The sequence below is a fragment of the Doryrhamphus excisus genome, chromosome 23 (genome assembly GCF_030265055.1).
Source record: "Doryrhamphus excisus isolate RoL2022-K1 chromosome 23, RoL_Dexc_1.0, whole genome shotgun sequence".
Lineage (NCBI taxonomy): Eukaryota > Metazoa > Chordata > Actinopteri > Syngnathiformes > Syngnathidae > Doryrhamphus > Doryrhamphus excisus.
The window spans coordinates 4,477,306-4,503,365 of record NC_080488.1 but is presented as its reverse complement, the minus strand read 5'-3'; the positions used below and the strand labels follow the sequence as shown (position 1 = coordinate 4,503,365).

Genomic DNA, 26,060 nt, shown 5'->3' with positions numbered 1-26,060 from the left:
CTAGCGACTTAATAAAAGTGTATTAACTAGTAGTGGGCCGTTTAGTTGAGAAAAGAAGGACTCAAATGTGCTGACAGTAGCGCCATGGTGAATGATGATGATGATGATGATGATGGTGGTAGTGGGTGGTGACAGGAGTTCTTCCCGCCCCTTCTTCTTCTTCTTCTTCTGGTTCTTCTTCTTCTTGTAGTAAAATGTGTTGGAGCAAAAGGCGGTGACAAGGTGATGGATCTGGACGCGGAATGAAGACACGGATGAAGAGGACAAGGACACACAGGCTGGCCGGAAAGCTGCGAGGTACAATTCCCGCCGCCGTATTCCATGGAAGTCATTTTGGAAGGCTTTTTATCTATGGGAGTGTTAACATGGCGGAGGTTAGCTCTCACTAACTTTTGAACGTTGAAAGAGTTTTTCATGTGGACGTTAAGTCATCCGCGTCCTCAGAGGAGTCCCGTCATGGACAGTGACGTAGCGGCACACACCGGGACAGTCTCCACGTGCACGGCCATGGACACGGAAGAGCACGTACACGCTTTCGGCGAGGACACGGTCCCACACATGGACAGCCTGGACACTTTGGACACTTTGAACCGAGCGGCTCCTCCTGGGGACAAAGTCATCTTCTCCAGCGCGTCCGGGATTAGAGACCGAGAAGCGGAGAACCACTTGGAACCCCCACCCACCAACCCGGTCTTGGTACCACCGCTGCAGGTACGTCCCGCCTTATCACGCAGCATCATACACCAGGATACTCATAATAATAATCATGTTTGTCACGTGTTTCCACGTGCACACTTGGAATATATATAATCACCAATAATAATAATAATAATAATTGCATGAAATGTCACAACTGCAGTATATGCAAATTCGATAATAATAATACTATAATAATGTTTGCAGTATATATACAATAATAACTATAATTATATAGATATTACATGTCACGTGCAAAATTGAAAAATGTACAATAAAAAAATAACAGAATAAAATAGTTCACCAGCGAAGTAGCTAGGATAGTTATATTTGTGTTTCTAATAAATGTAATTATAATAAATAATTATATTTAGCATGTCTGCGACGCAATACAAATATGTACATACCTTCACATTTTCACCCTAAATAAAAAAAACACGCCTGCAATACTTCATGTAAAGGTGCCGAAAAATAAATAGTATTTCATCCTTCATTAAAAGTCAGAAGTACAACAACAACGAAATAATAACATAAATATTAATCCAGCTTCATTACAATAATGAATGATATTGTTACTTTTATAGAATAAGAATACATTAAGCAATAAATCAATGTATGCATTATCCTACCTGAGTGCAATTATTAAGTGTAGTAGTGAGTGTACTATTTATGAATATTGATATATACACATATAGAATAATAAATAGAACAATCAAACAATAACATACTTGGAATAATATACTAATAAATGAAAACATGGTTAATAATAATTTAAAAAAGGATATTGTTTCATATGGTCCTTAATGATCATGTAGTTCTTGTTGGAAGTCAAAGTACTACTATACTATACTACATACTATATATGCAGGTCTGGACACATATACTTTATAATTTACAATACTGTGCATACATTTTATTTTACTATCTATTACAATTATGTATTTTTAATTAATTGTTGTATCATATATGTATTTTATATATTCATTATGTATATCCACACAGCTTCTATATTGTTTTCTGCACATATAAAAATAATTTGTCCATTTCCTGAATGCAGGGGTGTCCAAAGTGCGGTAAGGGGCCATGGACGCAACTAATACAATTAAATAACCAAAACAGCACAAATACAAAAACAAAAAGGTGTAAAGTCATCACAGAAACTGTAGTAGTAGTACTAATAATTACCACTTATGATACACAGTTTTTTTAAATATATAAAATGTGTGTTTATATAAAAAAGAAAGGATATGGGTATTTATTTTTTATTTTTCAGTGAGTGTAAGAGGCTAAAAGCATAAACATTATTGACGAATTGTATTGTTGACAACAGTAAAACTTGTTAGTATTAAGTGCAGCAGTTTTGCTCGGTTTTTTCGTGTATAATTTAAATTTTAAGTAAAAAACATCGGCGCGGATAAGAAACCAATTGCGAGCCGTAGGCTTACATCTTTCAGAACCATGATCATGAAGGAAGTCTATGAATAATAATAATAATAATAATACGTCAAACAAGCAGCCATTCGTACAGCTTTATCTAAAAAAATAGTTTGGTCAAGGTTGTTATTTTTTAATAAAAAGTCTTTTCTAGGGTCCTGCCGGTCACCGGACTACCTCATTCTCAGTACTGGACATTCTGGACCCGAACAAGTTCACCAGTCGGCGACACGACAACCACCGCGGTGAACAAGGCCGAGAGAACCGGAGAGGATCCACGGGAGGATCCACGGGAGGATCCACGGGAGGATCCACGGGAGGATGCGATGCGGGCCTGGAGTCCAATAGTGACTCTTATTCACGTGATTACCACAGTAGTAAGTCCCATTTATTTTATCATTACATTTATATTCCACCATTATTATCATCTTTTTCGTTTAACACTATTATATCATATATTATTATTATTAGAAAACATATTATTTATATCATATTATGGGATTATTTAAAAAAACAAACCGGATATATCTATAAGACTATAAAATGTTTGAGTTGACATAACTAATATTAAATAGTCATGTTACATAGAATAATTTATATGGCGTAATTACTGAGGCCTTTACCGATTACAGATAATCTAATTTAATTTCTCATCCGTTTTGTCGTTTAAGGCCTTAACAAAAAATGACAATAATTTGTAATAAAACATATAAATATGTGAAAATAGGCTATTGTATGGATTTCTTTAACTAATTCGTTTTTAAAAGGATTGAAAAGTCTGCAAGGGATCAAAATGTGTTGTGTTAATATGATTTAATAATAAAACATTTATTTCATTGAAATGTCAATATGATGAAATGTTCATGTCATATTTCTTTCAAATTTTGAATCTTTGCCTCCATGATAGAACAAAAGCAGTAATTCAAGTCAACCAAAGACTGAACTGGAAACCATAAAATAATAAATACAAGGAAAATAAGTAATGCTAATAATAAATACACGTACAATTATCATATATGAAAACATATATTACATAAATGCAGCAAAAATTGTGAAAAAAATAATAATTTTGGCAACACTTGTGACCTAAAAAGAACACAATGAAGTAAGGCGGTGGTGTCTAAGATGCGGCACCGGGGCCGTTCGTGGCCCACAGCTTGTTTTTTTATCGGCCAACTTTAAATACCTACAATTAAACATGAAAACAAACAAATAAACAACCACACCTACACCTTTTTCTCGGTTCAGGCATTCTCGGCACGCTGTTGCTCTAAAATGACGCCTGCGACCCACAATGCATTGTGCAATCACGAGCAAGTATCGCAAGATTTCGTCTTCTGCACGTGATCCAAGATGGCCACATACACAAACCGGACGGCATTTTGGACGCTAACCAAGTGGTTGATTTTAGATGTTAACCTAAAAACACGCTAACCAGAGTGGATGTTAACCAAGGTATCACTGTGTTTTATTGTGAGATTTGCAAAAATATTTATGTCACACAAATTTAGTGATTTTTACTTAAGAAAATGTCAAAACTATTGAACTCATACACAAAATATATTTATATGATCATATTTAAAATACTGCAACTTCAAGTTATGTGTATTTATACTGATTAGTTACCAGTTACCATAGCAACACAAACACAACTAGCAGTATGGGCATCCTGTACTATCAGAAAATGAATCAGGTTGGCCGTCTATTTTTTTTTTTTTATATGTAAGGATGTGTACTGGTAGATGTGGGGAAGTACTTCACATGGATATTTATTGCTTCCAAGTGATAAAGGGATTCAATATGAAAGATAGCCATAAACCATATTTATTATGAATGTAATTGTTATGGTATTGTGTAAATCATATACTCACTGTGACAAAAAATATCATTTATGTTGCACTGCAATATTATCAGATGTACTAGGTTTCTTCTCCCTCTGTAGTGTTCGAAAAACAAGAAATACTAGTTCATAAAATGTAAAAAAAAATAAATCAACACTAATTGAGAAAAATATGAAATTAATGCATGATGATGCTGTTTGATACAGCAGCCTAAAAAAAATCGCAAAAAAGCGCACAATGCTTGTCTTCTCAAGAAGACATGCATTAATGTACCATATTTACAATATTGACAATAAAAAGCACATTTCACCATGGACATTCAATTCATCTATACTCCACTCTATACTAATGACTGTAATTGTGCAACCACAATGTACCTCTACCTTTGAGAGGACTGCAGTTGTCCTATCAAGTCATTTAGCTGGAATGAGTGGAAAAACATCTAAGACAACCTGACCAGTCCAGTTGCCAGTAAGCCAACAATAATGGCAGTATATAAGTCGTCAGCTTTACCTCTCATTACCTTAAAGTTGCAGTAATAAGATGTCATCAATAAACCTTAATTACTACACAGTATATAAATACATAGTACTGTATACTAGTATATCTAATCTTTATGGTTTTATTGCAGAAAACTTTGGCTATAGAAGTCCAGATGAGGATGGCTACAATGAAGCTGGTACCCCAGAATCGGACGTACCAGACGGTCCCTACAGCAGCGAGGAGAGTAGTTCAGCGATACACTTTAGTGGGGATCGAGATGCGGGCCAGCAAAGCCCCCGGGACCCCAACAAAGACTCCAAAAGCCCCAGAAGAGGCCCTGCAGGCCAAATCATCAGCGTGCAGCCCAACGGGGGCCACGGTCCACAAGGGAAACCCAAAAGGAAACGCTCAGGCACAGACTCCAAGTCGGGCAAACCCCGCAGAGCACGTACCGCCTTCACTTATGAGCAGCTGGTGGCGCTAGAGAACAAGTTCAAATCCACGCGATACTTGTCTGTATGCGAGCGCCTTAACCTGGCGCTGTCCCTCTCCCTGACTGAGACCCAGGTCAAGATCTGGTTCCAGAACCGCCGCACCAAGTGGAAGAAACAGAACCCGGGGGCGGACACTTCAGCTCCCACCAGCGCGGGAGGCACGGCGGGCGCCGGTGGGAGCCTAGGCGGCGCTCTGGGCAGCCTCAGCCCGCTAAGCCCATCCCCTCCAATCAGCGGGCATCTGGCCATGCACACGGGATATAACCCCGCCCACCATCACCCCTCTGCAGGCAGCCTGGTCCAGCTCCCCTTCCTCACCAGCAGCCATGTTCTGTCTCCATTCATGCTGGGAACACAGAGCTACGCTGCACCTGCCTTCTACAGCTCACACCTGTAGACGCACGTGCACGCGCACGTGCACCCACTGAGCCAAGTGACTGATGTGTTTCAGCGTAGCAATGAACTGGTTTTTACAGATAAAGCTTTAATTTGGACTGAATGTGAATAGACTGTACATAATTGGATGGCTCTTTAAAGTCAGAGCAAATATTTCTCATGTCTGTCCATCAAGTATCTGTACGGAAACGTCAATGTTAGATATGACTAACGGAATGATCTATTTAGAAGTACCGTGTTGCTTCAGCAGTGAGTGTTTTTCTCTTTTTCAATTTGTTGACAGGAATTCATGTGTCAACCAATCCTCCGCTAAAATTACATCTTTGATAATAAATCATTACACAAAATTGAGTGTCTTTTTTAAATATACGTAACCTTCTAAAACCACAGGAAAAGTAACGGCTTTGTTGTTTGTTGTTATTGGTATTCGCAAAAGAGCATCGGGTAAAAGTACGAGTATCTCATAGTATTTGCATTTGAAAAGAAGGGAGATTTTTTTTGAAAAAAAACCTCCCTGCCCACTGCTAGTGCGCTACATTGTCCTTGGAGACTGCCACCATTGTCACCTGCATGACTTAGCATGCTAGCAATGCTAACATGCTAACACCTAGCGTCAGAATAATTAGGCTAAATGTCTTTTTTGTGTGTCACCTGCAGTACCGGAGAAGATTTTGCATGCTAGCAATGCTAACATGCTAACACCTAGCATCAGAATAATCTGGCTAAATGTCTTTTTTGTGTGTCACCTGCAGTACCGGAGATTTAGCATGCTAGCAATGCTAACATGCTAACACCTAGCATCAGAATAATCAGGCTATATGTCTTTTTTGTGTGTCACCTGCAGTACCGGAGAAGATTTAGCATGCTAGCAATACTAACATGCTAACACCTAGCATCAGAATAATCAGGCTAAATGTCTTTTTTGTGCGTCACCTGAAGTATCGGAGAAGATTTAGCATGCTAGCAACGCTAACATGCTAACACCTAGCGTCAGAATAATTAGGCTAAATGTCTTTTTTGTGTGTCACCTGCAGTACCGGAGAAGATTTAGCATGCCAGCAATGCTAACATGCTAACACCTAGCATCAGAATAATCAGGCTAAATGTCTTTTTTGTGTGTCACCTGCAGTACCGGAGAAGATTTAGCATGCTAGCAACGCTAACACCTAGCATCAGAATAATCAGGCTATATGTCTTTTTTGTGTGTCACCTGCAGTACCGGAGAAGATTTAGCATGGTAGCAATGCTAACATGCTAACACCTAGCATCAGAATAATTAAGCTAAATGTCTTTTTTGTGTAGCTACACGCACAAATGTCAATGCCTGGAACCCAACGGTGATGCGGCTCACCACCAATATTTAATCAGTTCTTCCGCATCCCATTTCCGACAATTCCTGAAAATGTCATCCAAATCCATTCAGAAATTTTCAAAAATACAGAAATACAATTTTATGTGATTTATACTCAAATACACAAACATAATAGCACAACAACCATTGCCTTCATGCAACCAAATGAAGAATGAAGATTATTTGTTTTCCATTCTTTGCACACACATTAGAAATTATATTTAAGACTTCTGTGAAGTTGATTTTCAATGAATATGTCATAACAGATCCAAAAGATAGTAAATGTAAAAATAAAAACCGGAATCAGTGACCATGCCGTCATGTCAAAAGTGCAGATTCGAGTCTTTAAATGGTGTAAATCAGATAAGTCCGACCCCTTTTATGATCACTTTATATTCACACTCATGTAGTCTTTGTGCCGTTTGAGTGTTTGATCAAATCTGATCTTTTTATGAAGTCATTCACATTACTTTTGGATATGGCAGTTTGTGGGGAACTTACTTCCACGTCTGTTTTTAGACACTGTGGGTGAGGAGGCGGAGCCAGCAGCGATGGGACATTGATGTGAGTTCAATCCCTTCGATCTTCTTTTCCGCCATGAACCGTTTTCTGCTCCACCGTCCCACCATTTATCTTAGCGCCTGTCTATTTTGAGGACAAATTGTGACAATATTATATATCCATATACAGATACATATCAAAACTACAGTACTGTCCTCTCTTGCCACATCACGGCTAGATGTCCACAGCAAGAGCCGTAAAGGTCAATTGAGAGCGTAGTTGAACTGGTTGGAAAACTTTTCATGTTTCCTGCTGTCCACTTTATTCATGGTCTGAGCTACTCGCCGCATGGAACTCCTGCGGGGGATCAAAAGCACAGCTTCATATAATGAAAATAAATACAGTAAACCTCGGATATATCGGAAATTCGCTCACAACGGACAGATAAAAAAAAACAAATTTTTCTGTAATGCATTTCCAATAAAAATTCATTGCATATATCGGATTTTTTATAACGGATTTCGCCTATTTCGGACAAAATCTCCAGTCCCGTTCCAAAGCATTTCCATTAAATTTCCCTCGCATATATCGGATGGCCGCATCGTGGCGCTCCGATTCGCCGAATCGTGACAGGCCGCTATACGACGTCATTTGCAGCGTTTGCAGCGTTGCCTGCACGTCCAGGTACATTGGAAACATAGTCAAGGAAGTGCCTTTTTATAACGGATAAAATCCGATTTACGCATATACCGGATATAAATCCGATATATGCGTAAAACGGACATTTTCCGGTATACGCATATAACGGATTTCGCTTATATCGGACAAAACCAGGGGGAACAATTGAATCCGATATATCCGAGGTTTACTGTATATGAAAGTCCATGTCATTATGTACAGTGTAAACTTGGTTAGCATGAATTTGTTCCAGAAGGTTAGACTCTAACCAAAACGGACAGTAACCGAATCAATTTGTGCCATAAGCAAGGCACAACGTTGATTAGAAGTACCATAACCAAGACATATTCCTGGTACCGATTTTCATTGAAAACTGAATCCTACAAAATCCAGGCTACACATAAACTGTTCCATTGTAATTATAGCAGAAGAAAAAAAAAGGAACCTACTTGTTGAATACTCGACTCTCCAGCCGAGACCGTGATGTGTTGGCACTTTGTTTGAGGTTGCTGAGGTTGGGGTACTTAGTCTTCTTTTTCCTTTTCCCCTTTTTGCCCAACTTGTCAGAACCAAGGTTTTCTCCTGTTTGTATCTCGATGTCCCGAGCGAGCTCTGCATCGTGCCAGTCTGTAATGTACAACAAACATCCTGATTGGCCGAAAAGAACTATCCTAAAGATGTCACCGCATCAATACCTTGACATACACCCGTATGAAAAATCCGAACTTCTCCACCTGACTGCACTCAAACTATGTCATGTTGTACATTTGATGAGTTTATTAAGAAATTATGAAACAATAAAAAAAAAACTGTATGTGTCCTATTCATGTGTGGCTTCGGAATTTAGCAGCGAGGAAAAAGCGGGATGAAGTACAAAGGCTAAAAGGATAAAGAGGCTTCAGACATGAATGTTGCAGCAGGGCTAATTTCTCTTTCAACACTCCTTAGCCAGACGAGGGGGGGGGGGGTGGTTGTTTGGACAAGTGTGTGTCTGAGCCGTTAGCGTGGACCACACACACAAGCACTAATGCATCAGGGCTCTTTTGCTTAGTTTAGGTGTTGCTTGTAATCCAAGCACTGGGGCAGTGTGTGTGTGTGTGTGTGTGTGTGTGAATGACTTATATCTCATCTTTTATCATCACAGTGTACAGAGTACTTTATTCATCGAAGCAAACAAATACTTTATACTGCCAATACTCTAGCTAACTCAAATACCCAGCTAACATAATGCTGTGTACTTTACCAGATATTAATACTAGTTTTGGCTGCACGGTGGACGAGTGGTTAGCACAGAGACCTCACAGCTAGGAGACCAGGCTTCAATTCCACCCTCGGCCATCTCTGTGTGGAGTTTGCATGTTCTCCCCGTGCATGCATGGGTTTCCTCCCACATTCCAAAAACATGCTAGGTTAATTAGCGACTCCAAATTGTCCATAGGTATGAATGTGAGTGTGAATGGTTGTTTGTCTATATGTGCCCTGTGATTGGCTGGCCACCACTCCAGGGTGTAAACCGCCTCGCGCCCGAAGATAGCTGGGATAGGTTCCAGCACCCCCCGCGACCCTCGTGAGGATAAACGGTAGAAAATGAATGAATGGTTTGACTACAGTGTAAACTAGTCCTTGCAACAGCATGTCATTTGTCTACTGCAGGGGTCTCAAACACGCGGCCCGCGGACCAAATGTGGCCCGCAGGACACTAGTTTGAGGCCCCCACCTTGATATGAAAGTTTAATGTTAGTGCGGCCCGGGCAAGTTTGATACGGATACTATTTTTAGCCAGGAAGTTGATCAGATGCTGACTGGCGTTTTTCCGTTACTCTGTGAGAGAAGATTCTCAACATTGAAGTTCTGCGGAAGAGTCATATTTGGGGTTTTTTGGGGTTGAGAGCTTTTGGGGTTTCTCATTGGTGAAAGGCCGTGTTTGAGGTGCAACCAGGAAGTTGATCCAAGCACAGTACAATCATTTATTCATTGATTCATTCATTCTCTACCGCTTTTTCCTCACGAGGGTCACGGGGGTTGCTGGAGCCTATCCCAGCTGTCTTTTCGGGCGAGAGGCGGGGTACACCCTGGACTGGTCGCCAGCCAATCACAGGGCACATATAGACAAACAACCATTCACACTCACATTCATACCTATGGACAATTTGAAGTCGCTAATTAACCTAGCATGTTTTTGGAATGTTGGAGGAAACCGGAGTACCCGGAGAAAACCCACGCATGCACGGGGAGAACATGCAAACTCCACACAGAGTTGGCCCAGGGTGGAATTGAACCCTGGTCTCCTAGCTGTGAGGTCTGCGCGCTAACCACTAGACCGCCATGCCGATTTCACTGTAACACAAGCATGTCGTGTTGCCAAACAGTCTTGTCCAATTGTTTTTGGGATGCTGAATCCCAGCTTGTGTGGTCCAACGCTTCTATCGAGAGTCCCTGACGCTGAAGGTCACTACGTGGGATTTAAAGTCGACAGAAGCTGAAGACACAGCTGGCAATGAGCTCCTCCTCGTCAAGCCAATCAAAGTGAGCGGTTAAGTCCTCTGGGACGTCGGAGCGTCCACGGATATTTAAAAAAAAAAAATCTTGTCACCTTTTAATCACATGGGATCTTGTGACACCCCCATAGATTGCTATAGCAACGCTGGTTATATTATAATGGTGAAACATCTGAATATAACACCACTCCTTTCAAACATCCGCCTAAACAATGTTTGTATATGTTTTTGTTTTCCTTGTTTGCTCACTTACTATTTCTCTCTTTCTTCCTCTTCTCCTCGTCTTCTCTCTGACGGTCCTCCTGGCAGCAGGGCCGGCCCTCCTTGTCTCGAGGAATGATACGACCGTGGAAAGGACACTAGAGGACACAGTCCAATGCTGAGTCAGAAAACTCCTCCGCGGCACATTTTGGCCACTTGGAAGTCATCAAACCGAATACTGGATTGCTATGGCGGCAACATCACTACATCAGTACGTCCACCGATGATGCAGGATTTGAACCCTGAAGTATAATAATTGGTCGTCAAGTTACAGTGCGGAACTCCTCAATCATCAAGTTGTACCAGCAACAGTAGTGTAGTGTAGTCAAAGGAGGGGGGGTCATGATAAAGAAGTAATAATACAATAAAATTCATTCATTCATTTTCTACCACTTATCCTCATGAGGGTAGCGGGGGTGCTGGAGCCTATCCCAGCTGTCTTCGGACGAGAGGCGGGGTACACTCTGGACTGGTGGCCAGCCAATCACAGGGCACATATAGACAAACAACCATTCACACTCACATTCATACCGATGGACAATTTGGTGTTGCTAATTAACCTAGCATGTTTTTAGAATGTGGGATGAAACCGGAATACCCGGAGAAAACCCACACATGCACGGGGAGAACATGCAAACTCCACACAGAGATGGCCGAGGGTGGGGAAAGACAAAATAAGAAGCCAAAAAGTTACCACTTCCACACAAAACAGGAGGAGAACTCATTCATTCATTCATTCATTTTCTACCGCTTATCCTCACGAGGGTCACGGGGGTTGCTGGAGCCTATCCCAGCTGTCTTCAGACGAGAGGCGGGGTACACCCTGGACTGGTGGCCAGCCAATCACAGGGCACATATAGACAAACAACCATTCACACTCACATTCATACCTATGGACAATTTGGAGTCGCCAATTAACCTAGCATGTTTTTGGAATGTGGGAGGAAACCGGAGTACCCGGAGAAAACCCATGCATGCACGGGGAGAACATGCAAACTCCGAGGGTGGAATTGAACTCGGGTCTCCTATCTGTGAGGTCTGTGCGCTAACCACTTGTCCACCGTGCAGCCCTACGATAAAATCAATATTACTATTTGTCGATAAAGATGTATTTTCTGTATACACAGAGAGATGTTATGGACTCCACCTCTAAAGGTGTGGGTGCGTTCTTGAGCTAGGAGGTGCTTGTCGCTGCCGTCCTTCCTTAAAGAAGAAAAGCCACATTTTTCCTCCATCAGCACCAGCTAGAGCTAGATTTAGCAACGCGTCAAAAGCATTAAAGATGCCAAATGAATGAATTTGAATGAAATTGAGAATTAAATATGCCCAAGCTAACCAGAAGTTGAACAGACTTTTACAACAAAGTATCAGAGCTTTTCCTATGTCATATGTGCCCAAAGATGGAACTCCTATGTGTCAATTTAAATGGAGATATCATCAAATTACCTTAAGCCGGTCCTGTCTCTTACACAGTTTCCCATCGCCTAACGGTGCATGGCAATAATGGCGGACAGGAGTAAATTGGCCGGGAAAGGAAATGTATCTGCATTTGCTCTCCGCCAGCATCTCCTTGTTCTCCACCTCCTCTTCCACATTGCTGTGAACCCAGAACTGGTGCTGAGAGGCCGATCTGAGGTTACATACACAAGTAGATCAGAATGCTGCATTTTAGACAACGCTACCCATGCATGTGTCCCGGGTGTACTACTTGATGATCTTGCCCGAGTTGGGCTGCTCCTGGCCCCAGTAGTACAGATCCAAACCAAATGGAACCACCGGGGCCTTTGAAGTCGTTTGGTCTGCGTTGGGCTCAGTGGAAGTGGGATCCGAGGAGCTCCTGCAAGTACAAATTGCATTAAATTAGTAACTATAGTCATGTTAAAACATATAAAAATAAAAACAAATGTCAATAATAACATATATAGTTAACTTATTCATATGGAGTAATTGGGCGCCATAACTAGCTTCTTGATTTTCAGTCGCTGTGTGTTAGAGCCAAACAGAAGGTGTTCAAACCCATTCCCGCTGTAATTATCATCAGTGCTGGCGGTAGTTAACTATTTAAACTGTGTGCCTATTTTGCAAACCGCACCATCGATAACGACTTGCAGTGCAAATCAATTTACAGGAGGCAATTACGCTTCATGTCAGAGCCAGACAATAAAACCATGATATTCCTGTTAGCATAAAATCATCAATCAAGATGTATAAAAATATCAAAGATTCATTTTATCATCACTATACTTCAATAATGTAACGATTAATTTCAGTTTCACCTACCAAAAACTATTTTAAAATATACATAAAATGGAAGATGCTTATAAAAATCCCCATGTTAGGGAATATGTTATATATTGTATGTATATAAGACAACACAGCAGACATTATGAAACGATTGCAATTTTTTTTTTACCGAGATACAGCAGTCAGACGAAGGTCTTTTCGAAGGATGTTTAACGTTGCAGCCGCACAAGTTGGATCCTCCTCTTCTTCTTTGAGTCTTTTCAGCCTCCTGGAGTGCGAGGAAGAAGCTAAGGGTGGAGTGGAAGGTCTTTGGACAGGAGTTCTTTTTGTGACGGACAACGCTTGGGTGGATGTGGAGGGACTCAAACCTAGCAAAAAAACAGGTGAAGTTCAAATGGGTAAAAGGAATTACAGTAAACCTCGGATATATCGGACTCGGATATATCGGAAATTCGCTCACAACGGACAGATAAAAAAGAACCGATTTTTCTGTAATGCATTTCCAATAAAAATTCATTGCATATATCGGATTTTTTATAACGGATTTCGCCTATTTCGGACAAAATCTCCAGTCCCGTTCCAATGCATTTCCATTAAATTTCCCTCGTATATATCGGATGGCCGCATCGTGGCGCTCCGATTCGCCGAATCGTGACAGGCCGCTATACGACGTCATTTGCAGCGTTTGCAGCGTTGCCTGCGCGTCCAGGTACATTGGAAACATAATCAAGGAAGTGCCTTTTTATAACGGATAAAATCCGATTTACGCATATACGATATATGCGTAAAACGGACATTTTCCGGTATACGCATATAACGGATTTCGCTTATATCGGACAAAACCAGTGGGAACAATTGAATCCGATATATCCGAGGTTTACTGTACAAGCAAATTAGCGCTGGTGTACATTTTCTAACTCCACAGTGGCGTCAGACATTTTTAGGAAGGGTGTGCTGAGCTGCTAAACGGGGGAAAACTGAAATGGCCGATAAGGAAGGCCAGCACCCCTCCCCCGACGGTTGCGAAGCTATGACGGACAATGAGTCCGAGCGCGTCCACTGCCAACCAGACACAAAACACTCAGCAACTCCTTCAAACAGACTCCTTCATCCCAAATGTGTGAAGGAGAAGAACCAATGTTGGTCTCAGTTATTTATACCTTTACTCATTTATACTTCTAGTACTAATTCTGTGATGTTTACATTAATAACAAATATCTAGGTCTTCCGGCACCCATTGCTTTCCACATGGCATTCTTAGACATGAAATGATGATCTTGAGAAACAACTAATGAGAGCAGAAAAGGAAAAAACAGAGAAGAGGTAAAGAAAAAAAAAACAACAGCGGTATTGATTTTGCAGGGTTAAGCGGGGCCTGTAATTAACATGTTAATTTGAGAAAGAGGGCGATAGCGTCCTGACTGAGCGGGGATAAAAACACTAATAATCAGGGTGACGGATAAGGACGAGAAGGATGTAAAAAAAAGAAAAGGGTTCACCACGTTAGTAAACAATTAAAATGGGAACAAAACTATAAACGATAAACGTGCACCACTCAAGTGTATATACTGTATATATTGAAATGTATATAAACAAATACGGTGCAATCTTTAATCAGCTTAATAACAGTTTTCAAATTAATTAATCATGATTAATCACCATCTGCAACTAAATATGTCAATGTCAATTTTCACAATATCTAATGAACAGAATGATAAATGACAGGTGTCAGCATGGCGGTCGAGTGGTAAGCCTCACAGCTAGGAGACCCGAGTTCAATTCCACCCTTAGATTGTTATACATGTTTGTTTACTAGATTACTTCTTCATCATCAATTTTGCATCGGATTTATATGTATTGGACCACCCCAATACACCACAAGGATGCAGAACACAATGCATGTTCATATGCTGTTGAAAAAATATGCAAAATTTCACTTAAAAAACTAGCGAGGGAAAACTGCACTAATTGAGGTGAAAGATGTGTGATGTTATGTACATGTGTATAATAATATTATTACATAATATTATTATTATTATAATATATTATAGTAGTCGAGTGGTTAGCGCGCAGACCTCACAGCTCGGAGACCAGAGTTCAATTCCACTGTTAGATTGTTATACATGTTTGTTAACTAGATTACTTCTTCATCATCAATTTGGCATCAGATTTATATGTATTGGACCGCCCCAATACACCACAAGGATGCAGAACACAATGCATGTTCATATGCTGTTGAAAAAATATATGCAAAATTTCACTTAAAAAAACTCCACGAAAGATGAACTGCGATAGAGCGAGGGAAAACTGCACTAATTGAGGTGAAAGATGTGTGATGTTATGTACACGTGTATAATAATATTATGACATAATATTATTATGGTTATAATATATTATTGTAGTCGAGAGGTTAGCGCGCAGACCTCACAGCTCTGCGGTGGGAAAGGAACCTGAGCTGGTGTGTGAGGTTGAGAAGTTCCGTCAAGATATCATCGGAAACAGTTCACTCGATAGAGTCAGACTCGCTTCCAATGGGCAGGGGTGGCAATATATGTTGACCGCCCCACGCAGCTCAGTACCTGTATGTTGGAGTTTAATCAGGTGTCCGCCCTCCCTACCGACTTTTCCATTCCCTATCAACACAATGCGGGGGTGGAGCAACCCTAATATAACGGAAGGGTCAACACAGATTATGTTCACTAACAAGAAATTAATAGAGCTTGGCCTTGACAAGTTAAGGTGTATTCACACTGAGCTAGTCGTGGAGAGCCTGGGCCCACCTCACACCTAAAAGCATGGCACATGTGAGGGCACGGAACACTATGACACAACTGGAGGAGAGTAGGTAGGCAAAAAACTGGATTAGAGGGGATCCGCTGTGACGCAAGAATAGAAATAAAATACAAATAAAATACAAAGAAATGAAATGAAATAAGCTGCACGGCGGATGAGTGGTTAGCACGCAGGCCTCACAGCTAGGAGACCCGAGTTCAATTCCACCCTCGGCCATCTCTGTGTGGAGTTTGCATGTTCTCCCTGGGTTTCCTCCCACATTCCAAAAACATGCTAGGTTAATTAGCGACTCCAAATTGTCCATAGGTATGAATGTGAGTGTGAATGGTTGTTTGTCTATATGTGCCCTGTGATTGGCTGGCCACCAGTCCAGGGTGTACCCTGCCTCTCGTCCGAAGACAGCTGGGATAGGCTCCAGCACCCCAGCTACCCTCGTGAGGATAAGCGGTAGAAAATGAATGAATGAATGAGTTCTCCTCCTGTTTTGTGTGGAAGTGGTAACTTTTTGGCTTCTTATTTTGTCTTTCCCCACCCTCTGCCATCTCTGTGTGGAGTTTGCATGTTCTCCCCGTGCATGTGTGGGTTTTCTCCGGGTATTCCGGTTTCCTCCCACACTCCAAAAACATGCTAGGTTAATTGGCGACTCCAAATTGTCCATAGGTATGAATGTGAGTGTGAATGGTTGTTTGTCTATATGTGCCCTGTGATTGGCTGGCCATCAGTCCAGGGTGTACCCTGCCTCTCGCCCTAAATCAGCTGGGATAGGCTCCAGCACCCCCCCCCCCCCGCCCCCCCGCGACCCTTGTGAGAATAAGCGGTACAAAATGAACGAATGAAATGAAATTCAATGCCACGCTCGTTCACCCATGACGACATTCATGTGCTTAAAATCACCAGTATGACTGCCGCCACCTTACACAATAATCAATAATCAGAATGACTCCAAATAAGACTTAAATGGAACACGTTGTCACAGAAATTACAGTACAACAGTAGAACACAAAAAGTGACGGGATAAGTAAACATGTCATAATACAATAGATCCGTGTGAAAACTGGCCAGCGAGGGCCAGGATGAAGGGGAGGCTAATACCCAAGTCCAGCGGTCGAGAACCTTTTTGGTTAAGAAAGCCATGAAAGCCACATATTTTATACATATTTCCATGAGAGCCATGTAATACATATTTTTAACACAAATACAACTAAATGAGGAAGAATGCGTGGTGTGTTCCAACTAACCATATTCCTCCTGTAGATGCTCAGGGATATGGGGCTCATATCCTTCTTTCTCTGGTACCTCACTGAAATCATCATCATCATCATCATCGTCCTCCTCGCCATCTGATGAAACCTTAAAGACAGAAAGAAACACGTTTACAGTACCGTATTTTGTGGACTATAAGTTGCTCCGGAGTATAAGTCGCACAAGGCCAAAAATGCATAATTATGTAGAAAAAAATATACATAAGTCGCACTATGAAAAAAAGTGCGACTTATAGTCCGGAAAATACGGCATATATATTACCGTATTTTCTGGACTATAAGTCGCTCCGGAGTATAAGTATCATAAGGCCAAAAGTGCATAATTAGGTAGAAAAAAACATACATAAGTCGTACTGGAGTATAAGTCTCACAAGACCAAAAATGCATAATTATGCAGAAAAAAACATACATAAGTCGCACTGGAGTACAAGTCTCACAAGGCCAAAAATGCATAATTAGGTAGAAAAAAACATACATAAGTCAAGCTTGAGTATAAGTCGCACGAGTCCAAACATGCATAATTATGTGGGAAAAAAACATACATAAGTCGCACTGGAGTATAAGTCGCACAAGGCCAAAAATGCATAATTATGCAGAAAAAAACATACATAAGTCACTCTGGAGTATAAGTCGCAGGAACAGCCAAATTATGAAAAACAGTGCAACTTATAGTCCGGAAAATACGGTATATATATATTACTGTAATTTCTGGACTATAAGTCGCTCCGGAGTATAAGTCTCACAAGGCCAAAAATGCATAATTAGGTAGAAAAAAAAACATACATAAGTCGAGCTGGAGTATAAGTCGCGGGTAATTTATTTTAAAAACCACTTAACCAAAACAGACATTACGTCCTCTTGGAAGGCAAGTTGTAACAATAAAAGAATAGAGAACAGGCTGAATAGATGTAAGATATGCTAACACAATGCTTATTCAGCTACACAAAAAGTAAACAGAAACAGAAAAGGTGTCCAGTGTTTATGTAACATAAACACTTTTTTCATTTATAAGTCGCTCTGGAGTATAAGTCGCAGGAACAGCCAACCTAGTGTGACTTATAGTCCGGAAAATACGGTATTTAATACATTGTTCATTTATCTAAACACATGAGACAGGGTTATATTTATAATGAATTTATATCAATGCTTATTATTCTTACTGTTGTGTGGACATTATCATCCACTACTTTGCTCTACTGATTATTCCGAGCATCACAGACAAGCAGATCAAACACTAATGAGGAAAAAAAAGCTTGAACCTATTCTCTCTGCCAACTACATCCTCTATAGTGTTTTATCGCAGCCCTGCCCCCCAAACACCCAGTTCCTTTACCTCAAGGGAGTAGTCGGTTCACATGATCTGTAACGTGACATCTTTATATCACTAATCACGGGTGTCAGGTCTATTAGCCCGGCCAGAGCTTCACAAACCATTTTCTGTCAGGGAGTGTTTTCTCTGCTGTCTAGTTAAAGGAAAACTGCACATTTTTTTTGGAAGTTTGCCCATCATCCACAATCCTTATGTGAGACATTAACAGATCTATTTTCTATGCATTCTAAAGATATAAAAACACATAAAAAATGCACATGAAGGCAAACATTTATTCAGCCTCAGTATCTTAAGACATGTTTAGATTCCGCTAAGGACCACCCAAAAACGATACAATGTCTAAATTAGCCGCCCCCCCACCCACTCGTCCGAACCCATCTCTGATACTCTCAGTGGATCCATCACTATTAATGTTCAATTCCCTCGTTTCATACAGTCAGGACCTCTAATGAAGTTGGACTGTGCCGGCAGTGCCTCAATCCTACTATTAGCCAATAAAGCAACGTTTGACAATGAATTGCAAGTACTATGCTTATGTTGTCACACAATGACATTTTGACAAAGCACAATTCCGTTCATTATCTTCTTTTTTATTTTTCTCCATCTTGCTAGTATTTGTGTTGACGGGCCAAAAACAACACTGACGTCAACATAATAAACAATGACATTATTAACTGGATAAGGCTGTGTGTGATTGCTGAAAGCGACAAACCTGAACTGAAATGCGGTAGGGAAAATGTCGAATTACGGGGAAAATGGGAATTTTTGTAACGTAAAAATTAGCCAGATACGAAAATGGGACTTAATATTTTTAGGCGTTGGAATAATTTAAATCAGTTCAGAAATTTGTGTTTGGAAAATGTGGAATTTTATGAAAAGTGGGATTTTTTTATATCCTGAATGAGTTTTTTTTTATTCCAACATGGTTTCATTCATTCATTTTCTACCGCTTTTTCCTCACGAGGGTCGCGGGGGGTGCTGGAGCGTGAGGCGGGGTACACCCTGGACTAGTCGCCAGCCAATCACAGGGCACATATAGACAAACAACCATTCACACTCACATTCATACCTATGGACAATTTGGAGTCGCTAATTAACCTAGCATGTTTTTGGAATGTGGGAGGAAACCGGAGTACCCGGAAAAAAACCCACGCATGCACTGGGAGAACATGCAAACTCCACACAGAGATGGCTGAGGGTGGAATCGAACCCTGGTCTCCTAGCTGTGAGGTCTGCGCGCTAACCACTAGACCGCCATGCCGCCACTGTCCATTCATATTTTGGAATATGTCAATAAATAGCCCATCATGCCCCGAATGATCTGTCAGGTCCAACTTCCTGTTCACCTCAGCTCCACTCCCATTGGCTGAGCTCCAGCATTGCCTTGTCGGGTGTTCCACCTACCACCCTGTCAACAGATTTATGACCTGATCATGTCCTCTAGGTCCTTCACCTGCCAACTTCACCCTCTTTGACCTTGTTAATTAACAAATTTGTACAAACACACTCCCCTCTCCCTGGCTAACCCAGCTTCTTCTGGTGGAGGCGTATCAAGGCCCGACTAGATGCCTCATTTGGCTCCTTTCATTGCAGAGGAGCACGCTGATGGACAGGAAACAGAGGAAACCCATTTTGGCCACTTGTACCCATGTCCTTTCAGTCATGACCCAAAGCTCATGAACGGGGGTGAGGGTAGGAACGTGGATCAGCGTTCCAAATCACATTCCTTCAATATTGAAATTGATGACTGTTTTTTAATAATAATTTAATTATAGGATTATTTAGTTTATTGTCTATAAAGTGACAAAACCAATTGAGACGACAACAAGCAGTAGCTTGATACCGTTTGTTGTACAATGCTACCATCTGCTGGTCACTCTTTATAGTACACCAACATTCTGTGTATACAGTTCCATCACTTCAAGAATGACACCACAGTAGAAAGTCAAAGTTGGGCAATCAACTCATAATTATAGTCAACATTATTTTATTCTTGTTATGATATTCTTGTAGGTCGAGTGGTTAGCGCGCAGACCTCACAGCTAGGAAGACCAGGGTTCGATTCCACCCTCAGCCATCTCTGTGTGGAGTTTGCGTGGGTTTTCTCCGGGTACTCCGGTTTCCTCCCACATTCCAAAAACATGCTAGGTTAATTAGCCACTCCAAATTGTCCATAGGTATGAATGTGAGTGTGAATGGTTGTTTGTCTATATGTGCCCTGTGATTGGCTGGCGACCAGTCCAGGGTGTACCCCGCCTCTCGCCCGAAGACAGCTGGGATAGGCTCCAGCACCCCCCGTGACCCTTGTGAGGAAAAGCGGTAGAAAATGAATGAATGAATGAATGATAATCTTGTTTTTTGCCCTCCAGCCTCACCCATCGGAATTCAGTCTTTTCAAGTAAACTGATGGTTGATGGATATACTACAGTAAACCTCGGATATATCGGACTCGGATATATCGGAAATTCGCTCACAACGGACAGATAAAAAAGAACCGATTTTTCTGTAATGCATTTCCAATAAAATTCATTGCATATATTGGATTTTTTATAACGGTTTTCGCCTATTTCGGACAAAATCTCCAGTCCCGTTCCAATGCATTTCCATTAAATTTCCCTCGCATATATCGGATGGCCGCATCGTGGCGCTCCGATTCGCCGAATCGTGACAGGCCGCTATACGACGTCATTTGCAGCGTTGCCTGCGCGTCCAGGTACATTGGAAACATAGTCAAGGAAGTGTCTTTTTATAACGGATAAAATCCGATTTACGCATATACCGGATATAAATCCGATATATGCGTAAAACGGACATTTTCCGGTATACGCATATAACGGATTTCGCTTATATCGGACAAAACCAGTGGGAACAATTGAATCCGATATATCCGAAGTTTACTGTACAAGTCTAGAAGAAATTCTGACACTGACAGGTAAGTGACCCAAGAGATTAATAAACACGTCCGTTTTAAATCCTGAACTGATAGTACACTGACGGCTTGTGACTACTTTGGGGTGGGGCGGACCTCACAGCAGAGGAACAGAAACTGCAATTAATACGTACTTTTACTGTTAAATCTGCAAATACCAGAAAACTCTTCAACAACGCCAGATTTGTCGCCTAGTAACAAAATCGCCAACCTGGCAACCCTGGCCTCAAGAAGAAGCCAATTAAGATCCTGGAGTGACCTAGCCAGTTATTTAAAACACTAAAATACCTTAAAAAGAAACACAGTCCCAAAGTAAAGTACCTAACTCACCACTTTTCTGACTTTTCTGCTCTTGGAGTCAATCTGCAGCTGGTTCAGTTTCTTCTGGGCCGCTTCGAGGGACCTCTTCAGATCCAGAGCTCTTCTCAACAAACGCTGGTCTGCACCTGACTTGGTGAAGACCTGCCAACACACAAACATTAAATGCTTCATCTGAGCTTCCTTCCGAGAGGATACTAAAGCCAATAAAAAAAAAGGTTGTGACAAACCTGAACCCAATGACGCACGGCTGGTAGATGTTTGCTTGTTAGGAGTCTTTGTAGATCCAACAATGTCGAAACTAAAGCTTCATTATCCTCAGTCTCGGCTACATGAAGACCTGTGGTCAATAAACACACATTGGGACTGTATATACGTATATATATATATGTATATAAAATATAGTATTATAATACTATATATATAATACTATAATATTAAAATGATCATCAATGAACAAAATAAAACAGAAAAGGTCATTTCCTTTTGGAAATGTGTATGACGGCTTCCCAGCATACCTTGCGGGTCATAAATTGACATTTCACAGTAGGCTATGAGGTGCATGGGTAAGGGTGTAAATTTACGGCTTAACCGATATAGCGTCAATGAAATGGGGATGATAAAGGTTATTCGATAAAAATATAACCATATCACCTTGTACTTTGGTATGTGACAAAAATAAAAATATTTAAATAAAAAAAATAAAAATAAAATTAAAAAAAAAAAAAAAAAAAAAAAAAAAACTTAAACTATATTAGGAAAGCAAGAAGCAGTTATGTTATGTATACAGTATATACACACACAGTGTAAAAAGTTTTTTGCATGTTTTTCACAAATATTTCAGATAAAATTTGAAGATTGGTCAATGACAACACAACATGCAGTTTTTAAATAAAATAAAAAAAACAAAAAAAATTAATAAAATAAAGTAAAAATTATAAGATTATAATTAGGAATTATATTAGGAAAGCAGGAAGTGAACAAATGTAACAGTTACTGATTGTAAAAGTACCAGATGGAGGGGTAGGATTTAATAAGCTTTGCTTCTTCCTACTCCTTTTGGACATGTGGAACTGTGAGCTGATTATGTGATGCATTCAATTGTAATCTGATGCATGTTCAAATGAAATAAAACCATTACCATAATTACATAAGCATAAACTGCACCTACCAGGGCTAAGGTTCAAGTCCAGACAATATGAGCGGGAGATAAGACCAGAGTTTTGAATAAAGGCGTCTCCATGAAGAGAGTCTTCTTCTGGTTCATGTCTTCGGTATCCCTCATCGTGTTTCGTCTGATGACGTTGCCCTTCTTCCGTCTCCTCCAGCTCGTCACTGCAGTTGGATTCTTCATTCTCACCCATCCTCTCCTTGTTTCCTTGTATGCTACCTTGGCCGTCACTGGTCAGATTTTTGCTGCAGCAGGGCTGTTCATCGTCTGACAAATGTGCGACGGTTGTTTGACTGGTTAGTGGATTTGTCTTTTGGTCGTCCATCAGATCAAAATGAGGGAAAAGCAGCGTCAGGCAGGAGTCCAATTCAGTCAATGCTACCTCAATTTCTGGGGAGGAGTCTGTAAAATAAATAAACTCTTGTTAATTGTCACTTGTGTGAATTAGGATCAGATATTAGATTATTTCAATTGTTCTTGAATGGGAGAGTCTAATCCATGTGTTACTCTCTGTGGACTTCTATTGTCTCTTTATAAATATAAATCATATTTACCATCCAAGTCTTTCACGGCTGCTTTCAATCTTTCACTGTATATCTTCTCCATTTTCCTTTGTCTCTCTCTTTCCCTTTCCCTCTCTGCAACAGTCCTGGCCTCAGCATCCTGAAAGTCCACCTGAAGAAAACCACAAAGGGAACAAAAGCAATTGTGTCATGCCTACTGTCAATCACGGGGGTGCTAGTATCATGTATGTATGTTTTATTGCCTGTTTTAGGACAACCTCATATCAAAAGCTAGACATAGACATAGACATAGACAGAGACATTTCACCCCCTTGCCCACAGAAAAATAGCATGGAGCCGCAAAAGTGTAGTGAGTGTGTATGTGTAAGGGATGCCAACTACAGTAAACCTCGGATATATCGGATTCAATTGTTCCCACTGGTTTTGTCCGATATAAGCGAAATCCGTTATATGCGTATACCGGAAAATGTCCGTTTTACGCATATATCGGATTTATATCCGGTATATGCGTAAATCGGATTTTATCCGTTATAAAAAGGCACTTCCTTGACTATGTTTCCAATGTACCTGGACGCGCAGGCAACGCTGCAAACACTGCAAATGACGTCGTATAGCGGCCTGTCACGATTCGGCGAATCGGAGCGCCATGATGCGGCCATCCGATATATGCGAGGGAAATTTAATGGAAATGCATTGGAACGGGACTGGAGATTTTGTCCGAAATAGGCGAAATCCGTTATAAAAAATCCGATATATGCAATGAATTTTTATTGGAAATGCATTACAGAAAAATCGGTTCTTTTTTATCTGTCCGTTGTGAGCGAATTTCCGATATATCCGAGTCCGATATATCCGAGGTTTACTGTAGTAGGGTTATCATGGCATCATCACTATCTGACGCCTGAAGGAATGCGTAGCACAGTAAATTGACAGCCTTGTTTTGGATGTCAAATTTGGAGGGAACTTTGGGTTATCAAAGTAGTTCAGATAATAAAAGACGAGTTGATGGAGTACTCTTGCTAGTATTGGAGATGAACTTACATAAATGTATGTGTCAATTACTGGAAACTTACATGATTTGTTTAGTGTGGCGTAAACAAGTTCCCATGTTGCTGTTTTTTTTTTAAATGATCTCCAATTTATGTTTGAGAATGTCAAATAGCTCTGGGAAATTATGACTTTTTTTCGCCAATGTTTACCTTGTGGGAGAGAACTGAATAGCATCCTGTCTGCTCATTCTCCTGCTCATCCAATCACCAGTCAGAACTTGGTCACAGGATGCATTCATGGTATCACACAAAGTTGGATTTTTTGAAAACTCATTACAAAGACGTGCTTTTTCCCAAAATATTTGAGCATTGCAAAGGGACCCACAACAAAGAGGCTGAAGAGCTACATGTGACTCTGGAGCCGTGGGTTGCTGCCCCCTGCCTTAGGTAGAACTGGAACACGTGGCCAGAGATCAGAAGACATCATCTCACTCACCTTTTTAAACTGTTTGAGAAAGTGGTAGCCCAGCTCCAACTTCTTATATGCTGACCCGTACGAGGATTGCCAGGTCTGGATGGTCTGGACAGCAAGTGACCTTAGTTTTCTGGCAACGAGCTGAGGAGGAGGAAGGGGCCGCTCAAAATTGGTCTCCACTGTCAACTCCAATAGCTCCTGCCAAAGAGAACAGATGAATGATAAAGACACTTTTTTTAAAAAATAATTTTCAGATGACAAGAAAGCTTTTGCCTACATCGGTGAGTCTCTGTAAACACAGCATTCGACGACGTATAGGTCAAATATATGCGACCTGAACGTTCATACTGCAGTTGCATCGCATACATATCAGATTTATATCCATATATACTGCTTGCATTCAGTTTTTGTTTCATGAAAAACATAACTTCTATACCTGGAAATTGTCTACAAGGAGTGTTCTGAAGTGATGCGATCGGGAGAAGAGCTCAGTGGCAACCTGAAAGGCTGATAAACGGATCTCAGCGTGGTCTTGGTTGAGCTGGGACATTATTGTGTGGTACACATGATCAACGCAGTCATTGGACTCCCTACAGGCAATCAAACAGGTAGAAATAGTTCATTAAAACACAAATTAGCACAGTGATGAGATCTATTTTGGTTTGACCTGACTTACTTGCATATCTTCTTGACTTCCTTCATCTTGTCCTTGTCGATATGAGGCTGACCAGAGGTAGTCAGCTCCTCCACAAGCTCAGACAGTCTGTCCCTCTGAGACAACTCCATGGGTAGCAGTTGCGATGCCTGCAGACAAACGCCACTTGGTTAAATGGGGTCCTTTTCTGACAAGCCATCATTTCAAAGCAGCTTCAACAATGCTGATAATGATGTGCCAGTGTATTTGTAACTCTCGCGATACAGAGAACAGATGATAAATTGTAAACGTGACATGGTGGACATAAAAAAAAACATGCTGTTAAGTACGTGACATAAGTCTTATTACGTGTTTCACAATATATAGACATGTCTTGTGTTACGACGCGATACAGAACATTATACATCTACTGTTAGAATTTTTAAATCTTTATACAGTATATACTTCAACTTTGTAATAGTAAAGTGACGCGTACAATGTGTAAATACAGTTAGTAATACCGAATTGTATCGGCGTAAACAACAAACCGTGAATTTTGCTCCTTCTTGACTCCGCCCCCTTTTCTTCTTCTGTTTATTGGTGGCTGAGAGGTGCATGGTCGCCACCAATCGGACGGGAGTACTGTTACTCCACTTCCGGTATTCTGTAAGCAACCACTGGGTAGTGCTATATACAATGCTAAAGTCGTTTCCTATAACAATAACAATCATAAGTTGTTAAGAATGATAATACGATGT

General features: G+C 40.8%; 2 protein-coding genes across 2 annotated transcripts; one reads left to right on the top strand and one right to left on the bottom strand.

Annotated features, from left to right (window-relative positions):
• The first annotated feature begins 223 nt into the window (after positions 1-223).
• nkx1.2lb (NK1 transcription factor related 2-like,b) lies at positions 224-5,620 on the top strand. Its single transcript, XM_058063738.1, has 3 exons — positions 224-711; positions 2,285-2,507; positions 4,603-5,620. The coding sequence occupies exons 1-3, from the start codon at positions 415-417 to the stop codon at positions 5,343-5,345; spliced, it is 1,263 nt and encodes a 420-aa protein (XP_057919721.1). The 5' UTR covers positions 224-414; the 3' UTR covers positions 5,346-5,620.
• Positions 2,959-25,946, bottom strand: uvssa (UV-stimulated scaffold protein A). Its single transcript, XM_058063737.1, has 15 exons — positions 25,851-25,946; positions 25,345-25,472; positions 25,105-25,258; positions 24,690-24,866; positions 23,235-23,355; positions 22,681-23,082; positions 21,740-21,849; positions 21,522-21,653; positions 16,909-17,020; positions 13,047-13,245; positions 12,342-12,470; positions 12,080-12,263; positions 10,626-10,731; positions 8,324-8,501; positions 2,959-7,553 (listed from the first exon to the last, which is right to left on the bottom strand). Exons 1-15 carry the CDS (start codon positions 25,917-25,919, stop codon positions 7,460-7,462), a joined length of 2,295 nt encoding a protein of 764 aa, XP_057919720.1. The 5' UTR covers positions 25,920-25,946; the 3' UTR covers positions 2,959-7,459.
• Positions 25,947-26,060: the final 114 nt, after the last annotated feature.

What these genes read in the sequence shown, in the direction of transcription:
- nkx1.2lb (XM_058063738.1), top strand. Translation starts at nt 415, where the DNA reads ATGTGGACGTTAAGTCATCCGCGTCCTCAGAGGAGTCCCGTCATGGAC. An exon ending in TCTTGGTACCACCGCTGCAG is followed by an intron (nt 712 to 2,284) that starts GTACGTCCCGCC and finishes AGTCTTTTCTAG; the next exon opens with GGTCCTGCCGGTCACCGGAC. An exon ending in TTCACGTGATTACCACAGTA is followed by an intron (nt 2,508 to 4,602) that starts GTAAGTCCCATT and finishes GTTTTATTGCAG; the next exon opens with AAAACTTTGGCTATAGAAGT.
- uvssa (XM_058063737.1), bottom strand. Translation starts at nt 25,919, where the DNA reads ATGCACCTCTCAGCCACCAATAAACAGAAGAAGAAAAGGGGGCGGAGT. An exon ending in AAGAAGGAGCAAAATTCACG is followed by an intron (nt 25,473 to 25,850) that starts GTTTGTTGTTTA and finishes GTTTGTCTGCAG; the next exon opens with GCATCGCAACTGCTACCCAT. An exon ending in CCGTGCGTCATTGGGTTCAG is followed by an intron (nt 21,654 to 21,739) that starts GTTTGTCACAAC and finishes GTGTGTTGGCAG; the next exon opens with GTCTTCACCAAGTCAGGTGC.